At 37.0% G+C, this 17,660-nt stretch overlaps 4 protein-coding genes across 5 annotated transcripts; 3 read left to right on the plus strand and 1 right to left on the minus strand.

The window, feature by feature from the left end:
• Nucleotides 1-1,666: 1,666 nt before the first annotated feature.
• Nucleotides 1,667-3,575, minus strand: LOC116010411 (xyloglucan galactosyltransferase XLT2-like). Its single transcript, XM_031249809.1, has one exon. It carries the CDS (start codon nucleotides 3,426-3,428, stop codon nucleotides 1,953-1,955), a length of 1,476 nt encoding a protein of 491 aa, XP_031105669.1. The 5' UTR covers nucleotides 3,429-3,575; the 3' UTR covers nucleotides 1,667-1,952.
• Nucleotides 3,576-6,246: 2,671 nt separating this feature from the next.
• Nucleotides 6,247-8,337, plus strand: LOC116011311 (benzyl alcohol O-benzoyltransferase-like). The gene is made up of 2 exons (XM_031250863.1): nucleotides 6,247-6,734; nucleotides 7,321-8,337. The coding sequence occupies exons 1-2, from the start codon at nucleotides 6,264-6,266 to the stop codon at nucleotides 8,218-8,220; spliced, it is 1,371 nt and encodes a 456-aa protein (XP_031106723.1). The 5' UTR covers nucleotides 6,247-6,263; the 3' UTR covers nucleotides 8,221-8,337.
• Nucleotides 8,338-10,958: 2,621 nt separating this feature from the next.
• Nucleotides 10,959-15,431, plus strand: LOC116011308 (benzyl alcohol O-benzoyltransferase-like). Of its 2 annotated transcripts, XR_004097000.1 has the most exons (4): nucleotides 10,959-11,590; nucleotides 12,196-13,101; nucleotides 14,676-14,728; nucleotides 15,308-15,431. XR_004097000.1 is itself a non-coding variant. In XM_031250860.1 (3 exons), exons 1-2 carry the CDS (start codon nucleotides 11,120-11,122, stop codon nucleotides 13,093-13,095), a joined length of 1,371 nt encoding a protein of 456 aa, XP_031106720.1. In that variant the 5' UTR covers nucleotides 10,959-11,119; the 3' UTR covers nucleotides 13,096-13,101; nucleotides 14,676-14,903. The 2 variants fall into 2 exon arrangements, 1 of the variants encoding a protein (XP_031106720.1); XM_031250860.1 differs by lacking the exon at nucleotides 15,308-15,431 and having other exon boundaries at nucleotides 14,676-14,903.
• Nucleotides 15,014-17,070, plus strand: LOC116011310 (benzyl alcohol O-benzoyltransferase-like). Its single transcript, XM_031250862.1, has 2 exons — nucleotides 15,014-15,509; nucleotides 16,081-17,070. Exons 1-2 carry the CDS (start codon nucleotides 15,039-15,041, stop codon nucleotides 16,978-16,980), a joined length of 1,371 nt encoding a protein of 456 aa, XP_031106722.1. The 5' UTR covers nucleotides 15,014-15,038; the 3' UTR covers nucleotides 16,981-17,070.
• Nucleotides 17,071-17,660: the final 590 nt, after the last annotated feature.

Raw genomic sequence — 17,660 nt, forward strand, 5'->3', positions numbered from 1 at the left:
AGAAAATACGAGTAATTATTTAATAATGGAGCCCACAACAAATACAGCTGTTTCAAATATAATATTTCTTACTTTTTTTTTTTTGAAGATATATATTTGTTACTATTATTGACTAACTATTGAAGACTGCAATTAGGCAGGTCATCTGGTCCGAGTGAGACAGATATTGGGTAAATGGGTCAATTGAACCGACAAATTTTTTTTTTTTAATACTACTAACTCTATTAGAATGCAGTATCTGTTCATAATTACTTTCTCGAGTCAGCCAGCATTGCCCCCACTGAGGCTCGAACCCACCACCTCCCGTATAAAGAGAAGGGTTTGATGCCATTGGACTACAAGGTCCTTGGCAATTGAACCATTTAACCGACATTTAAACATTTATTTGCCCATATATCTTCCTGGCACATACTACTTTTTTTTTTTGGCACATACTACTTATAAAAGGTAGAAGAAACTTGAATCGTTTAAAAAAAAAATTTAAATTAAATTTAATCCAACAAAATATAAATGATATTTAAGGGAAAAAAAACCTAAAAAATGATTATTCCAGACGTGTCGCACAATCATGTGTATAATCGACAAGGCTACTTAAATTAAGAATACAAGAAACGACACCGATTCATTGAACAGCTGTTGCCGACAACCCATAGCCTTTCCCAAAGTGTGAAATGACAATTGTAACCAAATATCGTCCTGAATTTGCATCGAATCCCTTCACGATAGAATAATGTTTTTGGGTAATCAATGGGCGACCCCTCGAAATAGCCAAAATTCACACCGCCCCTAAAGATGGAAACGCTCTATATTTGCGTGTGATGACAGTAAATATACAAGTGGAATGGTTGGTGTTTGAGTAATTGCACACTGTATTTTACACGTTTCCAGTTTCTTACTACCCCACACTGCATATAATACTAGGAATCTTTATATACTATATTAAATCATTTTATATTAAGAAAATGATAAGGAGACTTCAACTAAAATTATGATTTAGTGTTTATAGACTGATATGTCAGTGACAGCGATGTTGACTCGTTGGGCTTCGGTAAATTAATAAAGTATATATGAACAGACACTATATGTAACATGATCAATAGTACTAAACAAATGATTAAGTGTTTAAATTTTATTAGAGAGGAAGGAAAAGAAATTAATAAAAATTATTTTCTACTATTTAATTCACTACTTTACATAAAAATTACACTTTTGAGATTACATAATATTTTCAAAAATCTTACATGACTTGAAAATTTTTTTAATTTAATTTTGGTAAATTACACTTTTGAGATTGCATAATATTTTCAAAAATATTACATGACTCGAATTTTATTTTTTTTAAAGTAATTTTTAATAACTGTTACCAAAATTAAATTAAACAAGAGAGTATAATATTACAATAATTAAATAGATTTTTGAAAGTTGTATAAATTTTAATGTTTTGTTATTAGATCATGCTAAAAATTCCTACAATTATCACTTAATTTGGAAGTATATCTTTTATCAAATATATAAATTTCTTATTACAGTCAATTTACCAGTAATATATGACAATAAATAGTTTTCTGTTTTTGTTGACTACCTTTGCAAATTAATAACATAGATACAAAATAAATAAATGTTAAAGAAAACATATATTAAGAAGTGATTTGAGTAGAAAATGGTATAATATCACTGAAAACACAAAATATCCATTTATGTATAGCACCACAAAATTATACATTACACAAACGGAAATCTCATGTCACCATTTCACCTTCTCATCTGTTCATAACTTTTCTGTAAAAAGAACATCATCATTATGCTAATATACCGATGAATATATGGAGAACAGCAAAAATAAATCTTGGTTTCTTCAGCAGAACCCAGAAAACGAATAATTAATTAATCATAACAGGAACAAGCTAATTAAGTTTACAGGCCGGCCGGCCGGCTGGCCGGAAAATCAAGATTTAGAAGATCTCGTAATCATCTGCGGCTCCGGATAAGAGATGCGATTTGCGGGCCTTCAATCTCTTCAGAACTCTGTCGAGCGTGATGTCAAACGCGTCTCTGATACTTCCCAGGCCTTCTTTCCGGCTAGCGTAAAGCATTTTGGGCATCAGATCTATCAGAGTTTCTCGCATCTGTCTAACGTTGTCTGGGTGGACTCTTTTAAGGACGTCTTTGATGACCGTACCGTTGCTCTTTCTTACGTCGTTGTTGTCCACGTAGACCGTGAATGTCTCCGAAATCCACGGCAGGTGCCACACGTACTGGTCCTTGAACGTGCCTCGCCAGAAGTACACCGGAATGGCGCCGGAGATCATACAGTCGTACATTGACCGTCGCGTCATGCCGTCTCCTTTGGGTTGGAGGCAGAAATTGGAGTGGAGGAAGGCGTCGAACACCGCCGGCGACCCGTCGGAGCACATCACGGCGGAGCAGTCCACCGCCCGGCAATCATCCTCGTCGATGCAGTAGTCCATTAGCATTCCTCGGAAGTCGTTCTTGATTTTGTGGCGTTTGGCGCCGACGAAAGTGAAGAGACTGTCGCGTTTTTGGGAACGGATATAGGTTTGCCATTGCCGGATATCGGACTCCGATCTAGGGTGGAATCCGGTGGGGTAGGGCACGCTCTCTTCTAATCGGTCTTTTAAGTGTTTCTCTACTCCTAATCGAAAAACATTTTTCATCCGAGGCATATAAAGTAAGCTGGTCCCCCAATCGGCGCTGTTATCGGCTAATCGCCGGAAATCCCAGGTTAATCTGCCGAGCATAATAAAGTGATCTACAGCTTTATACCTTGCAAAACTCGGTTGCTCTTCTAGCCAATCTAAGAACATGTTACAATAACGGTCTCGATCTTGGTACGTATAGTTAAACTCCGTGAACAAAAATTTACCGACGGCGATTCCGGCGTAAAACGGGATGAAAAATCCGGTGGCCTCCTCCGGATCCATGGTTCTACACTGGTGATTCAACATTCTCTCGTGATAAATCAGCTCCGCCGAGTACATATCCGTCCAGTACCAAGCAGGGAGGAGATTCTCGGGGACCACGCTCTCCAGCCCCTTCGCCGGCAGCCCAAATCCGCCATTAGCGACCACCTTGCACCCCGTCGCCTTCCACGGATCCAGCTCCTTGCAATTCTCCACCAGCTCGTAGTTGAACATCCGCGGCGCCTCGTAGACGTAGACCTTCCCGGAGCTGCAGTCGTGGCGGTGGGGCACCAGATGGTGGTGGCCGGCGCCGGACTTGGCCGGCGAGGAATGGATGAGGGAGAAGAGAACCCAGATTTGGAGAAAGATTGTGGCGACAAGGAAAACACACTGGTTTAAAGGTACCTGAGATTTCACAGATTGTAACGCGTATTTGAGCTGAAGCGGCGGCCTGGGTCTCTGCTCCGTTGACTGCTTGTTGCCCGGAATAGGCAGATTCAGATGCATCTTTACTCTCTCCGGCGACCGGAGCAGAAGCTTAGGTTTTCAGATGGAAAGATTCAGACTTCAGTGAAGGAAGAGAGAGGCCATTGAAACTCAGCAAGAAAGCTTACAACTGTGTTTGGTTTGTCCCAAAAGTACCTTTAATAATAACAATAATATTTTCCATTCATTAATCATTTAAATTAATTAATTGGATAAATAGCATTGGTAGATTTTTAAAATATTTCTGATTCTTTACGAGTAATATTTATACAATACTTTTTAAAAAATCAATGCCTCATATTAATAGATTTATTCGTAGACTAATTAAAGTTTTATAGGGTCAATTATCAATTATGAATGGATGAGAAACAAGTGGAGATCTATAAACACTTTCACATGTATGTGTCCCCTATCGCCTGTCGGTGGGTTGGAGTTTGGACCAAACCTCACCACTTACCAGTATATAATACAAAATACCCCTCCGTATATGTTATCAAAATAATCTGTATTTCCGGAAGTGAACTCTTACACGGAGTTACGGTATGTTTTAATTTATTTTTATTTTTAAAAAAAAAAAAAACCAAACTCATGCATTACTTAATTGGAAATATCCAACCAAATTTTACATCATAAATGGAAAGAGGTACTCACTCTTTATAATATGAACATGACTTCCCTATTTAACTTATGAGTCGTCATAAGAAGGAAGGGATAACTGCAATGATCATGTAGATATTTAATTATTTAAACTATATTTTAGACATTCATTGATGCAATGGACTTTCACAAACGGGTATACAGAAGAAATTTGCCAATAACTATATTTTATACTTTTACCTTCAAAATTGACACATCCAAATAAATTTGTAGCATGTGCTTTAAAATAAAATCTATAGTTCAAGAATTATGGTCGAATTAAAAATAAAAAATATCAATACTTGTTGGGCTTTTTTTAAAAAAACTCTAATAGAAAATAAAAATGAAGTACATGCGAACTTTTTAAATAACAATTGTTTTTACCAAAATATTGTTGCATTTCTTATTTATTATAAAATCGTTTTTATTTTCACATTGTACAATTATCTATAGTGAATTCAACCAAGGTTATAGTAACTTGCAAGTTGCAACTTATTTATAGACAATAAATACTATACATACATACATACATATATGAGTACGGCTTCCAGGAGAATCATGTCCTATGTGAGAACATGTAAACAAATCTAAATTAAATGATATTATTAATTGCACACAATGTGAAAGTTCAATGCACTTAGGGTTCACCTTTGACCTTTTATAATTTATGATTTAATTTCTTCTCTCTTTTTAAAGTTTATTTAGTTTAGAGGTTTCTTTTTTACTGTTTATGAATTTAGTATTTTAAGTTTAGTTTTTTTGGTTTAGTTTTCAGATTTATCAAAAGATGAATTATGTAGTTTAATTAATTGCAATATCTAGTGTTTTTTAAAATCGAGTTATTTTAAAAAATGTTAAAACTTTTTATTTTTTCTCTAATTGCTTAAGGCTCGTTAGATTTTTTTAAATAGATTGGTTTATAATTCTCTCATAAAAAGTAGCTCTCAATGTAGCCATTAATAGTGTTTCAGAACTGTCCCAAAAAATGTATTGGGCTTTAGTACCCAATCTACCAGACTTGAACTTTATACATAGTACTCCATTATTTATTGGGCTTGAAAACCCAACAACACCTTCGCCAATTATGATATCAATTATGCACATAAACATAAAAATAGTAAAAATTAGAGCTTATCAATTTTAGATCTTGAGTAAGTCTCATGGTAAGGTCCCGTGTAATACTCTTTAGTAAAAATGTAATACTTTTTTATGTACTTATAAAGTATATTATATTTTTGTATTTTGACTAAAAAGTATTACACGTCTTACATAAGACTTATTCTTAGATCTTAATATTTATGAACTTTTTAAAAACTATTCACTATCTTATATTTGGAAAAAAAAAATACTCCTAGTAGATCTCTTTACGATTCTTTATCATTATTGAGTTCCCTCGTAAGTATTATATTTCCCCCTATAAAACTTTTCAACCTTTAAATATTACATTTTTTTTTATTCAAAGTGTAGTATTACACTTTTACTGATAAATAACAATTAATTTATTCATAATTACTATTACACTTTTCCTCATAAGCATTACACTTTCTCATAAGTAATAATCAATTTATCACTGATTAGTATTACACTTTTATTTATAAGTAACTCTTTAACTCCTAAATATTACTGTACATTTTAATTTTTTTCAAAATTACATTTCTTTATAAGTATTATACTTTTTGTCATAAGTAACAATAAATTTATAGTATTACATTTTCTATATAAGTATTACATTTCTGTCTAGATTCCACCTATTTTACTCATTATTACTCATTAATACGTGTCCTTATAATGAGGCATCATGTTTCCGTGGGATTGCACCACCATATATAGACATATCTACCACCACGTGTTAAAAAATACACCAGCTGAAAATGAGCCGTAAAATGTTACATAAAATGCACAAATATATGAGCGTGCATATATATATATATATTCAGCGAGGTGAAGAAGATAAGTCAGTATTTCCGTGTCTGACAGGCTTTGATACTTAGTACAAAAATATTAAAGGTGCAGAAGATACGTTAGTATTTCAGTGTCTGCAACTTAACACTGTATAGTACAACAATTTTCGCAGACACTGTACTGTACAACAATTTTCGCATGCATATCTTCATTAATCAGTTTATCACTACTATAAATATCATCTGCATATACCAACTAAATCATATAATACTGTACTGAACTAAAACTAAGAATACACGCACCACTCTTTTATACCTGATGATGGCCTTATCTCCATTTATGGCTTCTCTACCATCTGTAGCCTTTACCGTCACAAGGCAAAAGCCTGAGCTTGTTGCCCCGGCAGAGCCGACTCCACGAGAAATCAAGTACCTTTCCGACATTGATGACCAACAAGGTCTGAGGTTTCAACTTCCAGTTATACAGTTTTACCGCAATGAACCTTCCGTGAGTGGGAAGGACCCCGTGGAGGTTATACGTCAGGCTTTAGCTAAAGCACTTGTTTTTTTCTATCCCTTCGCCGGTAGACTCCGGGAGGGACCTGGAAGGAAGCTGATGGTGGATTGCATCGGTGAGGGCGTCATGTTCATCGAGGCTGATGCTGACGCCACACTCCAACACTTTGCCATTGGAGGTGAAGTCAGGCCTCCATTTCCGTGTTTTGATCAACTTCTTTACAATGTCCCTGGTTCCGCAGAAATTCTCAACTGCCCTTTGTTCCTTATACAGGTAATTATATATATACCTACAACTCAATTGATTTGTGGGGTAGATTACTGGGAAAGATATAGGATAGAGTCTTAGTCACAATATTAGAGTTACAATTAATATAGTGGGTTCCACACGGACATCTCAATTGATTATTGGGTGGTAGATTTGTGGGACTTATGCCTAATATGGTGGACCTGTCACCCAACAATTTAGTTAGTTTATGGGTTGTAGATTGTAGGTAAGAATACAATATCAAGCCCGGACAGATGTAGTGTGAGATGGAATTACACCCAATTAGTAAGCCTTGCACGGGAAACATTGTTAATTGCTTATTGCGTAGTAGATTGTGAGCAACTACACATTATTGAACCTTTGCAACTACAATGTGAGAATTACACCCAATATGGTGGACCCTACATGAGCAGCTGAGTTGGTTTCTAGGTAGATAAGAACACATAATTCAAACCTAGAAATTATTGTGAGTGTGAGAGTTACATCCAATAAAATGGACACCTTATGGGCAAATTAGAGAAATTTGCATTTTGTGGACCAGTTTAATTAATTACACGTATATGAGTGAAGATGTGCTGATGATGATTTTCAGGTGACTCGTCTAAGGTGTGGAGGTTTCATTTTTGCATTACGCCTAAATCACACAATAGCCGACGCACCTGGACTAGTCCATTTCTTGAATACCATAGCCGAAATTGCAAGAGGTGCAGAAGCTCCAACGCTTCAACCAGTATGGCAAAGGGAATTTTTCAGTGCCCGAAACCCTCCCCGCATAACATGCACACATTACGAGTACGAGGAAGAGCTAGCAGACTCAATGGTAACAAACATTCCACTCGACAACCTCGTCCATCGTTCTTTCTTCTTCGGACCTACAGAGATTTCTGCGCTACGCAGTTCTCTCCCACCTCATTTGCGAAAATGCTCGACAGTTGAGATTCTAACAGCTCTCATGTGGCGGTGCCGCACCATTGCCCTCAGGTTCGACCCGTACGAGGAAGTGCGCATGCTTTTACTCATCAATGCACGTCCTAGGTTCAAAGATACCCCGGTGCCAAGTGGGTACACCGGCAATGCGTTTGTTTATCCCGGCGCCAAAACAACTGCGGACAAATTGAGGAAAAACCCATTGGGTTACGCGATTGAGTTGGTCACCAGCATCAAACGTTGCTTTAGCAAAGAATACATGCAATCCGTGATGGACTTGATGGTTCTTAAGGGCCGACCGCTCTTCCATGTTGCCGGAAGTTTTATTATGTCGGATCTCACCCGTTCTAAACTGCCTGATGTGGATTACGGTTGGGGCAAGGCAGTTTTTGGCGGGCCGCCTCATGGAGGTACCGGTGATGTTCCAGGTGTTATTACCTTTCACGTGCCATATGAAAATAATAAAGGCGAAAATGGAACTTTGATTCCTATTTGCTTGCCCGCCTTTGCAATGGACAAATTTGTTAATGAGCTAGCAAATACCTTCATCAATGCTGCTTTATGAAAGCTGCACTAAGTAACTTAGTTGGTTTCTGAGTGACAAATTATAAGCTTTATGAGTACTTCAAAGTGTTTAGAATAAAAAATATTCACATGCTCTAATATGAAATCTGAAATTCAATTTTAGTTAATTTCCAGACGAATTTAATTAATTTTCATTCAGAACCTTCAATGTAGCAGAATTTAAAAACATCAAAAAGAAATTTTACTATAAAGTTCTACTATGTATACTCCCAAATTCTAATTCCCTTATTTCTATTGCACTCCCTGATGTGACTAATAAGGATTGATTATTTTTATTACATGAATCCAAGTCTCTATACCACAACGTGCTTCATGTCAGAATATAAACATGTACTATTATACATATTAAAAAACATGTGCTAAAATGTGCACTATTCTACGTATTAAAATGCACCACAACGTGTGTTAAAACGCATAATTTTACTTATTGAAAATCCTTATCCTAGATTATAAATATGCCCTATTACACTTATTAGAAAACATTTGTTAAAATACACATACATCATTCTACGTATTAAAATGCACCAGAAGACGAATTAAAACACATCATTCCACAACACAGTTAAATGTACCAACGTACGTAATAAAACGCACCACAATATGTATTAAAGTGCACTACATCATGTACTAAAATGCACCTGAATACATAAGACATAATATAGATACTAAAATTACCATAACACCATCCACTTAGCATACGTGAATTGCAATTTCCTAAACACTAAGATTATATTGTCACTGTTAGATTACTCCAATCCGACGACAAAAATGCAGTCACACGACCGCATGGGAGCTTCAGGTCACATGAGTCAAATCTCTCTCTCTCTCTCTCTATATATATATATAGGGTTAACTTCATATGAGACAACATCTTCCCGTGAGACGGTGAGACACAACGTGAGTGCACACAGTCTATTTTACGAATGCACACACCCTAAACTATGTGCATTCATGCATGTTGGGCTAAGTGCACACACTCTAGGATGTGTGCATCCGCGTAGTAAACTGTGTACACTCACGTTGTGTCTCACCGTCTTACAGGAAGGTGTTGTCTCATATATATATTGGAGTTCAAGTGCGCCCGTGCCTTCCTGTGCCGTTGGTGTGCTATAAACCATTAGTGTTAACAAAATACATCATTAGTGTTAGAAAATGCACAATACAAATATACACCATTAGGTATGAATTACTAAAAAACAACACACAATGTTAGAAAACGCACAATTAGGAACAATGGAGTTAGGAGTGTTTTTGTGCATTTTCATTTTTCATTATTGTGCACTTTCTTAACACTAGTGGTGTCTACCGCACCGACCACACATGAAGGCACGACTGTATTTGAAGGTATATATATATATATATATATATATATATTCTTCACCATAAATTACAACTTAAATGAGTGTTTTATGTTTGATTAGTAGTCAAATCATGCATGTAGCTCTTGATTGGACCACTAAGTTACAACACATCATCAGGTATTCAGGTACGGTGAGAGTTTAACTATTTAGAAGTACAGTTATGTATTCTCCATCTTTCATTTTATCTGTCATCTGTCATATTTATTTTTCAAATCAAATTTTTTCTTTACTTATCTTATTTAATATATTAAAGTTATTTTTAAATTTAACATTTCGTGTTTAATAGTACTTTAAATATACGAAATTCATCCATCATAATGTCTCGTTTTTCATTCTAATTAATTATTAAATTTTATTTTTAATTAGTGCCGTGATTAGCCGATTAATGGACACCTAAAAGAATGAAAATCACGTCAAGAGGAAAATATAATATAGGTCGGGTTGAAAGTTTTTCCATTATATATTTACTACAAGATATATGCATGTGGATATATATAATATCAAACTTAAATTCTGCTTGCTATAATTTAAAAAAGGAATAAGCCTCAAATAGACTCTCCAACTATATTTCAATTACGCCCTCCAACTTCAAAAAGTTCCAATGCCCTCAAACTTGTTTATTTTGGACAAAATAAGTTCTCTAACCTATTTGTGATCTGTTATTGCAGATCAACTAGACTTCTGGAGAACCTCCAAACAAACTCCGGTGAAATTCTGCTTGCTAAAATTTAAAAAAGAGATAAGTGTCAAATAGATCCTCCAACTATACTCCAATTAGGCCCTCCAACTTCAAAAGGCTCCAATACCTTCAAACTTGTTTTTTTTTTTTGGACAAAATAAGCTCTCTAACCTACTGTGATATGTTATTGCACTTCTGGAGAACCTCCGAACAAACTCCCGCTAGTAAACAACACCGAAATCGTCGCGTCCTGCAGCCATCTCCGTTCGAGTTCGACAGAGATGGAAACCAAAATGGTCTCCATCTCCAGTTCGACAGAGACGGATACCAAATCTCCACCATCTCCGTTTCCGTTACGGAGATGGAGACCAGTTTGGTCTCCGTCTCTGTCGAACAGGAGATGGAGACCAAACTGTTTATTACTCCTTTATTATTATTGTTGCTGTTGTTTTCAATTAATAAAATCACTTCCACGTTGCAGGAGTTTATTCCATGAGTATTACATACGTAGTATATCATATTTTAAAAGCAGGCTGAAACAGATCGAAAGATACGCGTCAATGTTGCATTGGTACGTGGACAGAGCTGATAAAACCAGCAAAACATTTGAATTATGGTCAATATACACTACGGAACTCCAACCATTCATTCCTTTCTTCGTATATTTTTGCAATCTTAGCATGCAACGAATGCGGCATGCATATCTTTCACATGCATAACTTTATGCGCAACCACCCTTCATTACACAGTTTATCACTACTATAAATATCATCTGCATATACTAACTAAATCATATAATACCAACAGCAACTCTACAACTCTGCACCATATAACACCTGATGATGGCCTCATCTCCATTTATGGCTTCTCAACCATCTTTAGCCTTCACCGTCACAAGGCAAAAGCCTGAGCTTGTTGCCCCGGCAGAGCCAACTCCACGCGAAATCAAGTACCTTTCAGACATTGATGACCAACAAGGTCTGAGGTTTCAAATTCCAGTTATACAGTTTTACCGCAATGAACCTTCCATGAGTGGGAAGGACCCCGTGCAGGTTATACGTCAGGCTTTAGCTAAAGCACTTGTTTTCTTCTACCCCTTCGCCGGTAGACTCCGGGAGGGAGCTGGACGGAAGCTGATGGTGGATTGCACCGGTGAGGGCGTCATGTTCATCGAGGCTGAAGCTGACGCCACACTCCAACACTTTGCCATTGGAGGTGAAGTCAAGCCTCCATTTCCGTGTTTTGATCAACTTCTTTACAATGTTCCTGGTTCTGCAGAAATTCTCAACTGCCCTTTAGTCCTTATACAGGTAATTATATATATACTTACAACTCAATTGGTTTATGGGTGGTAAATTATGGGTAAGGATACACTGCAGGATAGAGTCTTGATAGCCACAATATGAGAGTTACACCCAATATGCCAATATAGTAGGTCTCACATAAGCAACTCAATTAGTTCTTGGGTGGTAGAATGTGAGCAATCGAGTGTGGGAGTTACGCCCTATGTAGTGGACCCCACACCTGCAATTCAGTTAGTTTCTAGGTTGTAGATTGTGAGTAAGGATACAATATCAATTTCAGACAGCTGCAATGTGGTAGGCTTCACACGGGCCGGAAACGTAGTTGGTTCTTTAGTACTCCGATCTGTAATAAATTGCAGGCAATGACACATGATTGAGCCCTTGCAACTGTAATTTGGGAGTTACACCCAATATGATGGACCCTACATAAGCAACTAAGTTGTTTCTAGATTATATATTATAGATAAGAACACATAATTCAAACCTGGAAGCTATTGTGAGTGCAAGAGTTACATCCAATAGAATGGACACTTTTTGCATTTTGTGGACCAGTTTAATTAATTACGCGTATATGAGTGAGGATGTATTGAACTGTTGATGATGATTTTCAGGTGACCCGTCTAAGGTGTGGAGGTTTCATTTTTGCATTACGCCTAAATCACACGATAGCCGACGCACCTGGACTAGTCCATTTCCTGAATACCATAGCCGAAATCGCAAGAGGTGCAGAAGCTCCAACGCTTCAACCAGTATGGCAAAGGGAATTTTTCAGTGCCCGTAACTCTCCCCGCATAACATGCACTCATTACGAGTACGAGGAGGAGCCAGCAGACTCAATGGTTACAAACATTCCCCTCGACAACCTCGTCCATCGTTCTTTCTTCTTCGGTCCTACAGAGATTTCGGCGTTACGTAGGACTCTCCCTCCTCATTTGCGCAAATGCTCGACAGTTGAGATTCTAACCGCTCTCATGTGGCGGTGCCGCACCATTGCCCTTGGATTCGACCCAGATGAAGAAGTGCGCATGCTTTTACTCATCAGTGCACGTTTTAAGTTCAAAGATACCCCGGTGCCAAGTGGGTACACCGGCAATGCGTTTGCTTATCCCGGCGCCAAAACAACTGCGGGCAAATTGAGGAAAAACCCATTGGGTTACGCGGTTGAGTTGGTCAACAGCATCAAACGTTGCTTTAGCGAAGAATACATGCAATCTGCGGTCGACTTGATGGTTCTTAAGGGTCGACCACTCTTCCATGTTGCTGGAAGTTTTATTATGTCGGATCTCACACGTTCTAAAATACCTGATGTGGATTACGGTTGGGGCAAGGCAGTTTTTGGAGGGCCGCCTCATGGAGGTGTCGGTGATGCTCCAGGTGTGATTACCTTTCACGTGCCATATGAAAATAATAAAGGCGAAAATGGCACTTTGGTTCCTATTTGCTTGCCGGCCTTTGCAATGGACAAATTTGTGAATGAGCTAGCAAATACCTTCATGAAGGCTGCTTTATGAATACCGGTACGAGTAACTTAGTTGATTTTTGAGTGGCAAATTATGAGTTTTATGAGTGTTTCAATATCTTACCTTCCCTTCTAGATTATAACGTCTATTATTTTTCAACTACTGTCAACATTACATTATTCCTGAGCAATAATCATTCTAGGCCAACCTTTGATGATTTTATGATTTTTTTTGTATGTCAACTTATGAACCTTAACATTTGATGAAGTATTTGCATGAAAATTAATTACAATATGTCTAGTTTAAGAGATACAGTAGATGAGTGGCATTTGAATTTAATATGTTATATTTTTTGGTGTTTAAATATGTAAATGAGTCTAATAGGCAAGAGCTACTTGTTATTTAAGATTAATAATTAATATTAATAATAACAACAACAACAACATGACAATAACAGTAACAATAACACTGGGCATTTTTGACTTTATATATACTACTAATTACCTTTCAATTCCCATGTATGTCAAACATTGGAATTGAAATTTCATTAATTTTATTTCTACAAACCAAACATTGAAATTTAAACTCTTACTTTATTCTCACATTATTTCTTTTTCCATGGAATTACAATTCTTTTCCCACCTAATTCCTTTAATTTCCAACGTCTCATCAATGTAGCAGAATTTAAAAACATCAAAAATAAATTTTATTATAAATTTTTACTATGCATATTCCCAAATTCTATTCACATACTTCTATTACACTCCCTGATGTGACTAATAAGTATTGATTATTTTTATTACAAGGCTCCACTGAAAAATGTCTATACTCCCAATGAAAATGTCAACATCAACATTTTATGAGTAAGAGTAAAGTTGGGAGTAGATACATTTTTCATTTTTTTTTGTTAAAGACTTAAGAGTTAGAACTTAGAAGTGAGCATTAACCGTGTTATATAATTAAATTGAATTTTTATTTTCATAAATATACATTTATTTAGAATATATATATATATATATCAAAATCAGTATACATTCCTCTAACTGATAAAGAACCACATGGTATACTCAATGAAAATTGAATTTGAAATCTTGTGATTACCAATCAAACAACCCGACTAACTTGGCTAAGGTTATCTAAAAAAATATTAGATTATTTTCTATTTTAGGATTCACTTATCCGTTACTTTCCCTCTATATTAATTATACATGAGTAATGATATATATCCCTCTAAATTTTCACTCCAATCCATCCATCATAATGTGTGCATTTTTCTAATCAGTTATTATTAAATTTTATTTTTTAATTAGTGTTGGGGTTAGCCCGTTAATGGATACCTAAATGAATGAAAATCATGTCAAGAGGAAAATATAAGGAGGATAGAAAATCTTTTCCATTATATATTTACTACCAGAGATATGCATGCGGATATATATATAATATCAAACGTGAATTCTGCGTGCTATAATTTTAAAAATGAATAATACTTCACATCATCTCAATTTCTATTCTATTTGTTACTCCATACTTAAAAGTGTTTTGATTCATTTAAAAGAAAAAAAAGACTCATACTGTTTATTACTTTTTTTTAAAAATTGTTTTCTATTAATAAAATCACTTCCACGTTGCAGGAGTTTATTCAAAAGCAGGTGGAAACAGAAAGATACGGGTCAATGTTCAACTGGTACGTGGACAGAGCTGATAAAACCAGCAAAACATTTGAATTGTGGTCAATATACACTACGGAACTCCAACCATTCATTCCTTTCTTCGTATATTTTTGCAATTTTCGCATGCAACGAGGCGCGGCATGCATATCTTTCACATGCATAACTTTATGCGCAACCATCCTTCATTAATCAGTTTATCACTATTCACTACTATAAATATCATCTGCATATACCAACTAAATCATATAATACTAACTGCAACTCTGCAACACACTATAGTGCTGAACTAAAAGTTAGAATACACGCATCACTATTTTATACCTGATGATGGCCTTATCTCCATTTATGGCTTCTCAACCATCTTTACCCTTCACCGTGACAAGGCAAAAGCCTGAGCTTGTTGCTCCGGCGGAGCCGACTCCACGAGAAATCAAGTACCTTTCCGACATTGATGACCAACAAGGTCTGAGGTTTCAAATTCCACTTATACAGTTTTACCGCAATGAGCCTTCCATGAGTGGGAAGGACCCCGTGCAGGTTATACGTCAGGCTTTAGCTAAAGCACTTGTTTTTTTCTACCCCTTTGCCGGTAGACTCCGGGAGGGACCTGGACAGAAGCTGATGGTGGATTGCACCGGTGAGGGGGTCATGTTCATCGAGGCAGATGCTGACGCCACACTCCAACACTTTGCCGTTGGAGGTGAAATCAAGCCTCCATTTCCGTGTTTTGATCAACTTCTTTACAATGTTCCTGGTTCTGCGGAAATTCTCAACTGCCCTTTGTTCATTATACAGGTAATTAATTATACTCCGTATATATACCTACAACTCAATTGGTTTGTAGGTGGTAGATTGTGGGTAAATATATATACACAATGAAATCTTGATAATCACAGTATGAGAGTTACACCCAATATGATGGGTCCTGTAGATTGTGAGCAATCTAGTGTAGGAGTTGCTCTCAATGTGGTAGACCCCGCACCAGCAACTCAAGTTAATTTCTAGGTTACAGATTGTGGGTAACAATATAAGATCAAGCTTAGACAACTACACTGTGAGAGTTATATACACCTAATGTGGTAGACTTCGCACGTGAGACCTAGTTCGTTCTTGTGTAGTAAATTGTGGCAATAAACATGATTATGCCTTAAAGTAACAGGGAGTTACACCAAATATGGTAGACCTGACCTCCATGAGTAATGATAGATAAGAACACATAATCCAAACCTTACTTGAAGCTACTGTGAGTGCAAGAATTACATCCAATAGAATGGACATGGGCAAACGAGAAATTTGCATTTTGTTGACTAGCTAGTTTAATTAATTACGCGTATATGAGTGAGGATGTGTTGATGATGATTTTCAGGTGACTCGTCTGAGGTGTGGAGGTTTCATTTTTGCATTACGCCTAAACCACACCATAGCCGACGCACTTGGACTAGTCCATTTCCTGAATACCATAGCCGAAATTGCAAGAGGTGCAGAAGCTCCAACACTTCAACCAGTATGGCAAAGGGAATTTTTCAGTGCCCGCAACCCTCCCCGCGTAACATGCGCTCATTACGAGTACGAGGAAGAGCCAACAGACTCAATGGTAACAAACATTCCACTCGACAACCTCGTCCATCGATCTTTCTTCTTCGGACCTACAGAGATTTGGGCGCTACGTAGGACTCTCCCTCCTCATTTGCGCAAATGCTCGACAGTTGAGATTCTAACAGCTCTCATGTGGCGGTGCCGCACCATTGCCCTTGGATTCGACCCAGACGAAGAAGTGCGCATGCTTTTACTCATCAGTGCACGTTTTAAGTTCAAAGATACCCCGTTGCCAAGTGGGTACACCGGCAATGCGTTTGCTTATCCCGGCGCCAAAACAACTGCGGGCAAATTGAGGAAAAACCCATTGGGTTACGCGGTTGAGTTGGTCACCAACATCAAACGTTGCTTTAGCGAAGAGTACATGCAATCAGTGGTGGATTTGATGGTTCTTAAGGATCGACCGCTCTTCCATGTTGCCGGAAGTTTTATTATGTCGGATCTCACCCGTTCTAAAATGCGTGATGTGGATTACGGTTGGGGCAAGGCAGTTTTTGGCGGGCCGCCTCATGGAGGTGTCGGTGATGCTCCAGGTGTGATTACCTTTCACGTGCCATATGAAAATAATAAAGGCGAGAATGGAACTGTGATTCCTATTTGCTTGCCGGCCTTTGCAATGGACAAATTTGTAAATGAGCTAGCAAATACTTTCATCAGGGCTGCTTTATGAATGTCATAGCTTGGTTGGTTTCTGATGGAGTGATAAATTGTGAGCATACCAATTCAAGTGTTAAGAATCAATATTTTTCATAGAGAGAAATAAAGGATATGATACGTACTTTACAAATTAAATGACAATTGTTTATGATTAACACATCATTAAATAAAAAACAAATTGTCATAAGATATTCAATTCATATATAATAATAGCAGTAAGAAAAATAAAGGATATATGATCCTTTCCAACATCATCAACGTGAGGACCTTTATCATCCTCTGGGGGCGCATTTGGTTTGCCAACTTCTGTCATGCTAATTAATCTTCAAAATTAAAGTATAATAGATAGTTCATACGCCGTGGCATTGAGAGAGCTGAGGCAGCATGCTTCTTATCTTTCCCTAGTGGAGTATAATCCTCTTAGCTTGTTGTTCTGTCACCAACACAGGGATTGTTGATGGTATATATAAAAGGAGCTGAGTTACATAATTTACATGTTTCCGTTTCAGCAGTTTTCTATCCGGCCACTTTGAAAGGCTCTGATCTACTGCCTTCATCTTTACTTAGTATTCATATAATAAATCCAGCCCTTGATGAGAAGATAAAATTCCATAGATGAGATGAGATGAGATGAGGAAAAGGTAATTTGACTTTTTGTTCCCTGGGATTCAAGAGGACAATATATGATTGAAG

Source organism: Ipomoea triloba, chromosome 2, assembly GCF_003576645.1.
Source record: "Ipomoea triloba cultivar NCNSP0323 chromosome 2, ASM357664v1".
Lineage (NCBI taxonomy): Eukaryota > Viridiplantae > Streptophyta > Magnoliopsida > Solanales > Convolvulaceae > Ipomoea > Ipomoea triloba.